Source organism: Oculina patagonica, chromosome 9 (assembly GCF_052425735.1).
Source record: "Oculina patagonica isolate OP01 chromosome 9, crgOcupat, whole genome shotgun sequence".
Classification (NCBI taxonomy): domain Eukaryota; kingdom Metazoa; phylum Cnidaria; class Anthozoa; order Scleractinia; family Oculinidae; genus Oculina; species Oculina patagonica.
The window spans coordinates 15,641,056-15,654,780 of NC_135766.1; the positions used below are offsets into that span (position 1 = coordinate 15,641,056).

Here is a 13,725-nt window from a genome sequence, read left to right on the forward strand (position 1 = left end):
TTTGTTTCATTCATTACCAAGGTATTTGCGTCAAACAAAACGTTTCGGTAAGTAACTGTGGGACACAGTCGTGTTTTCAATGTTGTAACTCAACTTGTATTTTAAATAGGGTATTTATAAGCCTTTCTATGTATATAACGAAGACAATTCGGCTTGTGAATAATGAGCAGAGTTTTTTTAACAATTTCATAAATTTACTTTCAGTGTTTAATTTATTTAGGCTTGCTCTCTGTTATTTTGGAATGCTTGAAACTTGCACAAAACGTAATGTTCTTTCCGCATTTTGTGATCTCATGCAGGTCTTATGAATGGAAATCCGACAGAATAGGATGCAATAAACTTCTTCGTCAATCACACTTCTGATGGAAACAATGTTTCAGTAGTCTTTAGAGAATTCGAAGCAACAAAGAAGCTCAATCTTTTTAATCAAGGTAAGAATTTTTAAATAGAGTTTTACCACCGTGATCGTTTATCATAAAATTTGATTTTTTTTGCTTTGTTAATCATGGAGATTAACATTTTTTTTCGTAATATATTTTCATTTGGAGACCACTTTTGACTTGCAAATCATCATAATTTCAGCTTCGCTGTTTTCTCAACAAAACGTCGTTGCACTCATCGAGGGAAGCCTCACAAAGACGTCCGCATGCGCACTCTCTGAAGTGACAGACATTCCTCTTATCCGTCTCCATGGTGACAGTAGGCCCTTCGACCAATGTGAAAAAGCGATTCAGATGTCTGTGGGATACAAAGACTACGCACATGCTACACTTGATATACTGAACAAGTTTGGATGGAAAAAAATTGCACTGGTGATCGATGGTAAAATGAGCTATGTTGAGTTACCGATCACTTTAGCCCGTGTTGTTGTTGTTGTTGTTGCTCTTCTTCTTCTTCTTCTTCTTCTTCTTCTTCTTCTTCTTCTTCTTTTTCTTCGCCTTGTAGTACCAGATATTCCTACTAATTCATGTATACTTTTCTCTTCACTCCACAAGCGCAACCTACAACCAAAAGACTTATACCCATACCTTCATAAGTATAACCGTCATATAATTCATCTTTTTTACAATATTTTTAAATTGTTATTATTTCAGAGGTTCATTGGCTTGAGGCTGGATATTTCTACTCCGTGTCCCAGACATCAAGGCTGAGTGTGAATTTTATTCAGCTTTCCAAACTGGGCGAAAGTGATAGACATTCAACAGCACCAATATTGAGAGCAATGGAGGAAATTGAAAACCTTGAAGCTGAGCGGGTCATTCTACTTTATGCCAACAAAGAAAATATTGAAGTTATGTTACAACAGGTAATCTATATTTTTGACCTCAGTATTGTACCTCTTACAAGGAATGTTTATGATTATTACGTTTAGTTAATAGAAAAAAAAAATGCCAATCGGTTGCTATGAATTATTTAAATACGGTAAGGGTTTTAAGCACAATGATAGTGCGATCGTGTGCCAAACTAATATATTACTAAATATTAATACTAATAATAATTACTGCTAATTACTAATATATTACATTGGATCATAATTACTATAAAAATAAACAATTATAGAACACTTATTTAAAGCCGTGGTAATGTCTGGGGAGCGACTGAACTGACTGGGTAATGGAATTAAGCTCTCTATATATTTATCCTCTTTTGTGTGCTAACAAAACAAACTATGCTATTCACAGGAAAATGATTTATTCGACAACAACTGGGACCAGAAAGCTAACTATACAAATAAATAACGATAAGAATATCGCAGGACATTTGTATTTATTTTGAGCGTTAGTTAATTGACAATTAAAGCGAGAGAAACTTGTTTATATTCTCGTTTGTTTTATTGCAGAAATCTTGTAAACACAGAAACAGTTAGAACTTTGTTGATGATTAATCATTTTATAACCCAGCGTTATTTCAACTTTTTGCATTCCAGGCGCCATTTAACATGAGCAGCGACAGAAACAATATTGTTTAAGCATTAAAACTTTCATTCATTCAGAGTTCAACTAGTGGCAAACTATAGCATGCAGTCGGTAGTAACAAAACCACCAAAGTAGGCTTATAAGATAATTGATAAGTCGGGCTGTAGTTATCGGAAGAGATCAACTATCAAAATAAGTGGATTTTAAACACAATAACATAAATTGTTTTTAAGATGACATAACAAGTGTCTGGTTGGAGCTTCTTGTATTTCAAGGTCTATGCATGCTTTAAGGTGTCAGTTCTTTTACATTATGAACACTGCTTTGAGTGAACCAACGTTCAAAAAAATTGTGATTTACGTGTATCAAAGAAGCCAGATAGATTAACAAATATGTAATTTGATAGAAACTCTACTAAATATCAAACGTCGATCAGTTATAGAAGAAATATTATTTGAAAAATTCCACGAATATTCTTTCTTACCTTTGTTAGCTAGTATATAACTTTGACAGATTATACGCGGGAGAATTCACTAAGCTAAAATATATGTTAGCGCACTTCCGTGGATCAATCAGAAACAAAAAAAACAACAAGCCACCAATCGGAACAGAACACTGTTTAACTGTTCTCGCCGTTTTCTTCCTGGCTGGCAGAACTTTAAGCTCCGTTTAAGTCGAGACGACCAGTCATGAAATTGGAGCCTACCCCATTAATACGGCCACTACCTTTATACGGCCAAATTTCCGTGGCCCATTGGTGGCCTTATTAACAGGGATCCACTGTATACTTTGCATCTCTAGGTTTTATACTACATGAAAAAGTCAATGCTGTAAAATACACAAAATAATCCCACATTATGTAAACGTGTATCCGTCTTCAATCTTTCTTCAGGACCTCGCTGCACTTGCTTTCGATGCCGCCCATGTTATCAGCCAGGCAGTAAACAAAGAACCGTGTTCACAAATGAACGGGTTCATCGTTACTTTAAAAGATTCGTGCATTAGAAAGGTACAGTGTTTCGTCTTTCGTTCTTTTCAGATTTGTATACCTCGTTGAATACGAATCAAAATGATTCAATACATAGTGTTTTTTGAATGCCTAGTACAGTCGAAGCTCTCGTAAGCGGACACCCTCGGGACGCGAAAAAAGTGTCCGTAACTGGAGCTGGCCGCTTACGAGAATGGTTCTCGTAAGCGGCCACTGGAGGTGTAGGGGACAGATGGCCGCTTACAGGAGCTTGCCCAACTAACAATAACAGGACGGACGTAGACGACAACAAAACAAACACTGAAATATGGTACTGTAATTACTGTAAAATCATTGTAACGAATGGCAATGTGAAGTTGATTTATAAAAAACAAGATACAGAGGTTGTTAATAGGATTTCCTTTGGACTGTCCGCTTACGGGAGCTTAAAAACAAAGAAAAAGTCTAAGTCGTAATCTCTGAAAGTGTCCGCGGCCGCTTACGGGAATGTCCGCTTACGAGAATGTAAAAATACAGAGTTTGTATGGGAGTTAAAACGGGATTTCAGACAAGGCGACCGTAAGTAGAGCTGTCCGCTTACGAGAGTGTCCGTTAAGAGAGCTTCGACTGTATATGAAGCCAGATTTTGCCCTCTTTCTAATTTCGTTTAAACTAACGAGTTTGGTTTAGATTGTTAGAATATTCATTGCTTCGAAATCTCATTGCATATTGCGAAATGGCGAAAAATTTCGCTTCCTGGAAATTTTCTCGAAGTTGCGTGAAAACAGTCCAAGGGTTGAATCTCGTCGAAATTTTACTGAATTACAATCGGTCATTACGTTTTGGCTCAATATTTTTGTTAGGAAAAGGAGCCACTCGTTTATCGGTTTTATACGGTTACGTTAATTCTTATTAGTTTTTAAGATCAAAGCATATTTTGCTGTCAAGTTTGTTCCAGTCAATTCATGTCCATTTTGTTCTTGTTACAAAAAAGTATCTGACCCGTGAAACTAGTGAGAGTAAGCTTTATTGAGGAAAACTAACTACGCATTACGATGGTTTAAAGATGGGCCCACGAATAAAACATTTCACAATACGAAAATTAAAACTTAATAATAAAATACAAGAATAAGGAAAACATAACAACCACGGAATACAACGCACTAAACATTTGCTTGGCTACCGTGTCTCTTACAAAACATCAGGTTTTTTGTCAAATCTCTCTCCACTACAAATTATCTTATATGGAAGAGCTAAGAAGTGATACCGATTCCTTGAAAGAATCTCGTTTTTATTAACCACAGCGTAGACCTTAATCAGACATACACAAATAGCACAAAAATAAGAACAAGAAAGATGTCTCTGGTCAAACCGACCATCAATCTTACTTCGAAAATTCGATTCTTCTCTTTTGCTTTGATTTTGAAGCCTATACTAGCCAATCACTAAAATAGATTTAATTTGATCAAAAACTTATTTGATTTTCTCGATCAATCTTTGGTTCTATTATTTATAGACACTAGTTGCATGCAAAAACCATCAAATCTCATGAAATGAGCAAAATCGAATTTTCGAAGTTAAATTGATTGGCTATTCTTACAGAGACAGCCTCTAAAACAATCTTAAAACCGTGTATCTTCATTTCTACTATGAACAGGTTTCCCTTGATGGTTTAACTGGGCCTGTCCAATTTAACACGTATGGGAAGCGAAAAGGAATTGAACTGGAAGTTTTAAACCTTCGAAACAATTCATTCAAAAAAGTAAGTAGAAAAGAAGTCTAAATACCCACCTACTTTGCTTCCAATGAAAAACGGTCACTTCTACGTAATTTCTGCAAAATGTAATTTAAAATGCTGTTTATAAATATGGCTCATGTATGTGCGTCGCTAATTTTTGTTTACTTTTGTAGACAACAGGTGGTTTATAGAGAAACCGCTTAAATAAATAAACACAGTACTGTAAATGGAACGTAAGTAAAACTCAGTGTTAAGACGCGTCAGCTGTGCAGAAAGAGCGGGTGCCCCTTTCTAGAGGGTCTGGATTGAGGTACCTCGAATACACTAAACACTTATTTTTTGGCTCTGTAACATGAAACAGTAAAATTTTAGGCATTTTAACAATAACAGTTAAAAATTGACAATTGACTGTAACAGTTAATTTTCTCCAAAAAGAAACAAAATCGACTCCAAAATGGCCAATGCTATTTTGTTTAGTGTATGAAGAAGTTTTCGGCCATTTGCCGACGATTTCCAACCAGTTCGGACGATTTCAGAAGACTACGAATGATCCCGAAGACTGCCGAAGATTTCCAAAAACTACCGAAGATGTCCGGTGACTACAGAAGTTGTCCAAGGACTACCGAAGATTGCCGAGGAGATCTCCGACAATTTTTTCGTGTAGTTCATGAGTGATTTTATTCGATTTTTGAAGAGCAGTTAAGAATAAACAATGCTCAAAGTTTCCATGAAAAAACTTCCAAACACTTAACAGTATTTTCACCGAAAACAGTAAACATAAAACAAATTGGCCCATGCAACAGCAAACACTAATAATTATGGGCAAACAACAGTAAACATTAAACCCCATTCAGACCCTCTTTGTACTATTTCAAATACGTTATGCGTGCATTTATTGGATGCATTTCTCGCCTCTATTCGTTAGATTGGTACGTGGAATTCAACTAAAGGTGCCGTGTTGTTTGAGGATATCCTACACAACGTGGATAATTCATCTACCAGCGGAAGTCTAGAGGGGAAAAAACTCAGGGCTGTCGTTGCAGAGGTGTGTGTCGAATTTTGTGGAAATTGGAGATCCCAATTCAGCTTTTAATTTTGTCAATACATTTCCAAATCTAGTTAGAAATTCGCTACTCGAGGTAAAAGCTATTTTTATAAAAACATTATGACGTTTGTTCGCTACTTTTTATGGTTTATGTAACTAACAGGATGTCCCTTTTGTGATGAAGAAGAAGCATGTAGATGGCAGTTTCTCATATCATGGATATTGTATCGATCTGCTGAATGAACTAGCAAGAAATCCCAAGTTTACGTATGACATCTACACCTCCCCGGATGGCCTATACGGCGGTGAAACGGAAAATGGAACTTGGAATGGGGTAATTGGCGAGTTAATAAGCAAGGTTCGGAAATATCATCATGTTGGAATTTTTTTTTATTTGTGTATCACATCACTAACACGTAATTTCGAGTGCAATTTGTGATAAATAAGTACGAGTAAATTTTTCAAAGGCTGAAGGGTAAGTGGAATTTGTAATCTTAAAAAAAAAACAGAAATTCTTATTTATTCCTAATTGCACGAGAAAAATAATGTAATTACTTACTACTTATTAACCGAGAGTGAGGTTTTTACGCCGGGAAAATCTCAAACTGAGGCCTTGCTGTATTGACCGAGGGATAGCGCGGTCAATACAAAATGACCGAAAATTGAGATTTTTCTGTAAAGACCGGACGATCGAGGTTAATACTGAGTTGTTTATTATATGGCATGTGTTTGGCCAGCCGTCTTGCCGTCTTGACCTCACGCTTGCTCAAAACCAATATGCATTGTATTCCATTGTGCTGTTCTGCCACAAGTACACAGTGAAGTCATTTCGATCATTTTTGTCCAAAGCGTGCCGAGATTGGCGTTGCAGGACTTACCATAACAGAGCGTCGCGAGGACGTTGTGGACTTCAGCGTTCCCTACATGCACTTCACGGAAGACATATTAATGAAGAAGCCATCATCTGGTCGGTCAATTGATTTGCTTCAGTTTATGCATCCATTTAACTACTATGTTTGGATCGCCACCCTAGCAAGCCTGGTGGTCATCTCTGTCGCCGTTTTTGTATTAAACTACTTCAGTCCTTATGGGTACAAAGATTACAACTCTCGAGGAACATCGGAGGAGTTTAATTTTTTCAACAGTGCGTGGTTTGCCTTGGCTTCTATGCTGCAACAAGGAGCTAATAACACACCAAGGAGTTTGTCAGGTATGGAAGACTTTAGAGAAAAGCAATAAAATTTAGAAAGTTGGTCATCGATATGATGTGGTACATTATGATAGTAGAGGTAGAAAAATTAGGCTGGTAGAAGTAGTTGGATACAGGCGGAGACCGCTAGAGATCCGCGCAAGCAAGTATCAACGGATCAGATATACAGAAAAGTAGAGATCCTCTTAAACAAAACTTTTACTCTCAAACTAGTTTAGTACAAATGCCGGCAGAGAGGTCATCGTTCATTGATCAATGTGCTAATATTTGAGGACCTTTGACTCGCTCCAGTAAAGTATCTATTCATGTTACCGCACAGTTTACCTTGCACTGCTTTAACGTTAAGCAAAGTGTGAACACCAGGTGGCCAAGCGTCAAAGTTGAACAATTCAAGCCGACCTCGACACAGTGATTTACTTACAAGGAAACTTCTAATTATAAGTTAGCTGATTAATTAAACGGAATGAGAGATTTTGCATGGGCTTTGTACTTAAGACAAAACCTTAACTGTATATTCAACTTCCTTTAGGTCGCATTCTCGCCGGATGCTACTGGTTCTGCGTTCTCATCTTGGTATCAACATATACTGCAAATCTGGCCGCATTTTTAACGGTAAAGAACGCTGAGCAGCCGATCAATAACCTTGAAGACATCGTGGATTCCTCTTATCAAATAGCAGCTCTTGAATCGTCAAGCACGTACGAGTTTTTTAAGACAAGTCAGTATGAACTATACAAGAAGATTTGGTACAGAATTCAAACGGAAGGTACCATAGCCAAAAGCACATCTCAAGGCATCCAGTGGGTACGAGAAAACGACAAGCTTGTGTTCAATAGTGACGGGCCATTTGTAAGATACCTTGCCAACCAACAACCTTGCGATCTCACAACAGGTATTAATAAAACAATAGGTTTAATCCTCGAACGAACAACTGGGGGGGGGGGGAGGGGGGAGCCACCCCCTTAAAATTTTGAAAAGAAGATTTCTCTACAATGCCAAACTTCCAGTAGCTGTTCGTGAATCCCTTGCAAAAAGCTTGATATGTGAATCATGTGACCATGATATTTGATGTTGCCATGGAAACGTTATAATTACAAACAGTATTGGCCAAAGATCGCATTTTTTAACATATTCTTTATTTTCCATTTTTTTTGAAACAAAAAAGCACGATTTGTTTTATTTGACATTCTACCGGTATTATGACTTGATTTGAATCAATTTCCGTTACTTTCTGAAGTTCTAAAAAATGGTAAATCCAAGATGGTAGATCCATGATGGCGGCTCTGATTACATCATGTGACGTCATATAACGTCATAGCCAACAGAAATTATGCATCTTGTAGAGTAAGCGTATGGCTTTCTTCTCAGTGCGCCTTAATAAAAACAAATCCTGCGGTGAGGTTCCATACACCTCCCCCCCCCTCGGTTCCACGGTGGGGGTATGAATTTGTTTGTATGTCCGAGGGATAAAACGTAAGAATAGGTAAATAATATGAAGGGATACTAACAACTGATATTTAAATTCATAAAAACATTCATTTTATTCAGTTCCAGGGGTTACCACTGCCAAGGGATATGGACTCGCGTTCCAGGTAAATGATCCACGCTTGGATGATTTCACTCTGGCCGTTCTGCGTCTTCACGAGAATGATTTTCTTGACAACTTGAAGCGCAAATGGTGGGATACTAAAAACGAGTGTCCTGAAGAAAAAGGATCAAGTAAGTAGAAAACACTAAGTTTTAGTGTTGTTTGATGAAAGGGTCGATAAGTCGGTGAAATGCGACAGTGCGACAGTATTGGACACGTGGACACGGGTCCAGTGAGTGTTCAGAAACGTATCAGCCCGTCTCGTACATATTCATAATACACCGTAAAAACTAGGCTTACAAAGCTATTTCTCTCGTCACAAATTCAATTTTATCCCCCTAAGGGCGATATTTCTGAGAAACTATACCATTTTGTCTGTATCTTTCTTTTATTTTCTTTCCAGTGTTGTCTCAAAAGCGTATCGATCTGATGAGCATGCTGGGAGTGTATGCTGTGATGGGCACTGGGATAATTGTTGCATCCCTGACGCTAATTGTAGAAATCTTATGGAAGCGAAGAGCAAAACAAAAGACAATCAACAAAAAAGAAAGGTTCGTTACTCGAAAAAATATTCAGCTGACAATCGAAAAAGTATACAACGTTTAATAATAACCTTTTCAGTGATTCTTTGCCTATGTTTCTCTCCAGTCCTGATGTAGTGGTTCTCTTGGCGTATAGTATAAGTACATTATAATTTACATGCAATCCTTGGCACTCTGCGAATTGATTGCACGATTGTATGCAAAAGTGATTAACGTTAATACAGAAGTAATAGCAGAAGTAATAATCAGGAATGATTATTGTAGGATTAGGTTTGTCACTTTTTCTATGTAACCTCTCGAATTGCACGCTGGAACCATGTAAAATGTTTGTTGAGTTAGTAAACGTTCCAAACTTTCACGCTAATACTAAATGGTGGCAGCAGTTCTAGACTCCTAGAATTCTCATTGCAGAAATGGGAATCAAACGAAACAAATAAAGGTTTACCTTAAATATCATGGGGCTGACATGCTTTAGACTACGTAGCTTCTACGCCATTGGAACTAGTGAAACTACAACGTTGCACAGTACTCAAAAATAAACCCAAATTAAAATTAAAGGCAACGGGTAACCATACCGACGATATTAAAGCTACGTTACTTCTCAATTGAACAAAGCGACGGATATTTCTTCCACTGGCTATTACGCTGTGCCTCGCAACATGTCTATTTAAAACGTCCGCTTCAGCAAACGAAACTAGACTGCTGGAGAATCTGTGATGCCTTTACTAACGATTTGTGCAGTACAGCATAAGTGTGCGAGTTCGGTGCTTTGAAAGCCTACCTCATTCGTGATCAAACTGTTTTTTTGTCCTCAGTTTAAGACCACCTTCAAGCTAAAGGAGACTTGGCAATTGAACAAACCTTGCAAATGCGCCGTCAGTCAGAAGCTAGACAATATAACGTATACCTATTCGCACCAGTCCCTTACAAGCGCGAGTATAAAAAAGAGCCCTGCATCTCATTTCGGACCAGTTCGCGTAAGAATCCTTATGCGGGGTGGAATTACAAAGAAAATAGGCACACGGGGATCGAAAAATTTGCCGTATTACGAGATGCCAAAGGACTTTTTATACTCGGGACATTGATACCTTAAAGTTTGACCATATAAGGAAATAAAACAATTGAATTCCATAATTCCTCTGTTATTGTCTTTTCTTTACTCACTAATAACTTTGTCTTGTTTTATTACATTTTAAGGGGTTTCCACTGGAAAGTTTAATTTTAATCCCAGAACATTTCTATTAAACTTTTAAAATAAAATTCTAATTTTATATTTTTGCGCCAAGTTTACACATCATTTATGACGTCACTATGTCAATTGCGACTGTGAAACCACCAGCATTAAATTTGTAATTTCTTGAAATATGTTGCTGCGAAATTTCTTTTCATTCCTAGTAATTTACATATCCTATGTGAAGCAAGCGGGAACAAACACGCCCATTTCTGAGCATCGTGAGTGTTAACTATTTATGACGAATATGAAGCAGATTAAGATTTTCGTTACAAGCTTGCTCACACATTGTTTTTTTCCTGTGTCAGTAGGCGAAAGAATGGTTCTACGCAAAATGATCCTGAGATTGACTGCCAAAGCTGTTGAATGGTTTAAGCGATGACGACAGACCCCACTAAATACTAAATTAGCGCTTTAAGTTCTTGATATTTGTTTATACGCTTGAGCGTAATCGACAATTCTTTTTCGCATAGGTGAAGGCATTTTAGAGTTACATTTATCACTTGAGGTAAATTAAGTATGATCGAGAACAGACAAGAACAGACATTGTTCTTTCTCTTCCAAATAGCATCAGTGTTTTATCAGTGAACGTACTAATTCGTTTGTTTAGACCATTGTAAAACTCGATTGCTATCACTAATTCGTATGAGATTTTATAGTAAGAGAAGGTTACCAGCAAATCAAATGCAAAACAAATCTCGAGTAAAAATTTGTAGTTTTCATATTAACAATAAAATTAGCGTTTATTTAACAAAGTCAGAAACAAGAGCTTTAGTAACTCAATTGTCAAATTTTTAAAAGAAGCAAATATACACATGTAATACCAGATTAAAAGTATCGCTTAAACTTTTTCCATTTACTGTTCTTTAGATGATCGATAATTAAAAAAAAGAATAATAAAGTATTACTGTTTGTCTCTTTAATTATAACGATGTAATCACTTGTGATGTACATATCGACGTTTCGACCGCATACTGCTATCATAAGGGACTTAAGCACCGACGTTTTAGAGGTGTCGGCGACGTGTGATTGGTTAGTCTTCAACAGCTGTAATTGGTGCATGTCGACCCTCGTTGTTCCAGTGGGTTCTTCCCACACCAGTTCGCTGTCGTACAGTTGTCTTGGTGTTGTGTTTCTTGATCGTTGACATCCACGCTTCTGGAATTTCGATTCCGCTATCGCTGTTGATGGTGTTATGGTATAGTCTTATGTGAAATGTTTCTTTGACCCAGAGTGTGTACCAATGAGGATCACGATCACTAACTTTACCTCATTCCAAAGCGGGTGGTGCCTGGTGTTGTGTGCGTGCTCTAAAACGGCGGAGGTCTTTGAGCGGACCAGTCGTTTCTCTTGGCCGTGCTGCTTGATTCTGCCTTGCATAGGTCTTCCAGTCCCGCTGAGGTAAATTTTACTGCATTCATAGGGAGTTCTGTAAACCATGCACGCCTTCTTACTTAGTCGATTAGCAACAAGTCAGCTGTAAAAAGCAATATACCTTATTATAGGAAAGTAACGATACATGTAATTAACGCGAATTTCAAAAATTCGCGTTAATTTCATGTACCTTAATTTACGTTATTGTTAATTAAAATCACACTATTTTACAGCATTGTTATTTTAAGTCACCTTAAGGTATCACGGAAGGAAAATTGGCGTTTTCGTTCCAAGCGAAATTGTGTGCAAACCATCAATGGTAACCCCAATAAAGTCTATATTTTCTGAAAGTTTATTGATTAAAGATTCTAATGCGGGATTTTGTTTTGATCATATAGACCATAATAAGCAACGTCAGCATTTTGTTTGCAATTATGATGTTGCGCAACTTTAGGTTTATTTGAGAACACATTTACATGAGAGCCTAAACTTTTATGTGGAATTTGATCTACATATATTGGTCTAAAAAACGGTGTCTCAGATTTTTCTTTTCTTGCTCCATTAATTTTTTATGAATTTTTAAACTTTAAAATGGCGTTTTTAGGGCTTCTTTAGGATTAAAAATTCATAAAAAATTAATGGAACAAGAAAAGAAAAATCTGAGACACCGTTTTTTAGAGCAATATATGTAGATCAAATTCCACATAAAAGTTTAGGCTCTCATGTAAATGTGTTCTCAAATAAACCTAAAGTTGCGCAACATCATAATTGTAAACAGAATGCTGACGTTGCTTATTATGGGCTATATGATGCAAACAAAATCCCTCATTAGAATCTTATTCAATAAGCTTTCAGAAAATATATACTTTATTGGGGTTACCATTGATGGTTTGCACACAATTTAAGTTAGAACGAAAACGCCAATTTTCCTTCCGTGATACCTTCATTTTCCGGCAAAGTCATGTTCACAGGTCATCTACTTCTCCGTCAAAGCCGCGGGAATAACGGAGGCAGTGGGAAGCACCAAGACTGAATGTATTCCATCTCTGGATCCATGCATTGAATATTAGTCACTATTTGGCCTGTTCAAATATCTTTGTTGTGTATATGGTTTATCAAAATTAAACCTCAAGTTCTGTTGTTGGACGTTGTTGCTTTGCCTTTTGAATAGCGCAGGTTGCTATAAAAATTACTACGCATCAAAATCGTCTTAATTTACTGCATGTACGTAAGCACACACCAAACGAGAATTCGCGTTAATTAAATGCATGTTAACATAAGTTTTCGACAATTCGCGTTAATTTTATTACGCGTACATTTTGTTCGCGTTGTTAAAATGCTTCGTTATATTCCTTTAATAAGGTAGGTTCTGTTTATAAGGGACAATATAAGGGACAATATGCACACTAGAACACCTAACTGAGCTAGCCGCCTTGCGTGTCCTTTTGCTCAGCAGATTTCTCTCGTGTGCGGACATTTCTCGTGAGAATTTTACCTCGCGAGGCCTTGAGGAAAATATCTATCGTGTTTGATATTTTTTCCCTCGAGAGGAAAAACCCTCAAAGTATGCGGGCGTTGTGCGGGCGACGTGCATGAGCTACTTGCTCAGCCAGAAATATCAACGGACCAATTAACACACACAGAATGCTCGCGTGATTAACATTCCGGCTTTCGAATCAAACTTGCTTAGCACTATCCTCACTTTATTTTTTTCTTTGTTCGTGAGCGGGCGGTATTCTGTGATACCTGCGATCTGATTGGTTCGGGGAGCGGGCGGTATTCTCCCATCCGGCCCGCTCACAGCGGGCGGTATCCGTTGCGAGATGAATCGTCGAGTGTATTTTTCCGCGCGAAATCATTTTGCAGCGTTGTAAGAACGAACACATGAAAGATTGGCTCTGCAAAATCGAAATAGCCGCTCACCAACTGTTGAAATTGTGAAAAGACAGAATAGAAGTGGAATTAAAGGCCTCGAAGTTCTTCTAAAGGCGAGTATTTATTTCTTTATCTACAAAATCAAGTTCTAGTTTCATAGTTTGTTGAGTTTGTGGTTGTTTGTGCATTTCGCAATCATTTGCACGCCATTACGATAAGCTGCGCCGGTTTAGAACTTT

At 37.4% G+C, this 13,725-nt stretch overlaps 1 protein-coding gene across 2 annotated transcripts; it reads left to right on the forward strand.

Moving 5' to 3' along the window:
- The first annotated feature begins 1,150 nt into the window (after positions 1 to 1,150).
- Positions 1,151 to 11,107, forward strand: LOC144666816 (glutamate receptor 4-like). Of its 2 annotated transcripts, none has more exons than XM_078528221.1 (10): positions 1,151 to 1,306; positions 2,809 to 2,925; positions 4,541 to 4,645; positions 5,547 to 5,666; positions 5,830 to 6,024; positions 6,516 to 6,876; positions 7,406 to 7,768; positions 8,425 to 8,595; positions 8,868 to 9,015; positions 10,549 to 11,107. In XM_078528221.1, the coding sequence occupies exons 1-10, from the start codon at positions 1,223 to 1,225 to the stop codon at positions 10,601 to 10,603; spliced, it is 1,719 nt and encodes a 572-aa protein (XP_078384347.1). In that variant the 5' UTR covers positions 1,151 to 1,222; the 3' UTR covers positions 10,604 to 11,107. The 2 variants fall into 2 exon arrangements, with proteins under 2 accessions (XP_078384347.1, XP_078384348.1); XM_078528222.1 differs by lacking the exon at positions 1,151 to 1,306 and adding an exon at positions 1,932 to 2,047 and having other exon boundaries at positions 10,546 to 11,107.
- Positions 11,108 to 13,725: the final 2,618 nt, after the last annotated feature.

What these genes read in the sequence shown, in the direction of transcription:
- LOC144666816 (XM_078528221.1), top strand. Translation starts at nt 1,223, where the DNA reads ATGGAGGAAATTGAAAACCTTGAAGCTGAGCGGGTCATTCTACTTTAT. An exon ending in AAGATTCGTGCATTAGAAAG is followed by an intron (nt 2,926 to 4,540) that starts GTACAGTGTTTC and finishes TACTATGAACAG; the next exon opens with GTTTCCCTTGATGGTTTAAC. An exon ending in ACCTTGCGATCTCACAACAG is followed by an intron (nt 7,769 to 8,424) that starts GTATTAATAAAA and finishes CATTTTATTCAG; the next exon opens with TTCCAGGGGTTACCACTGCC.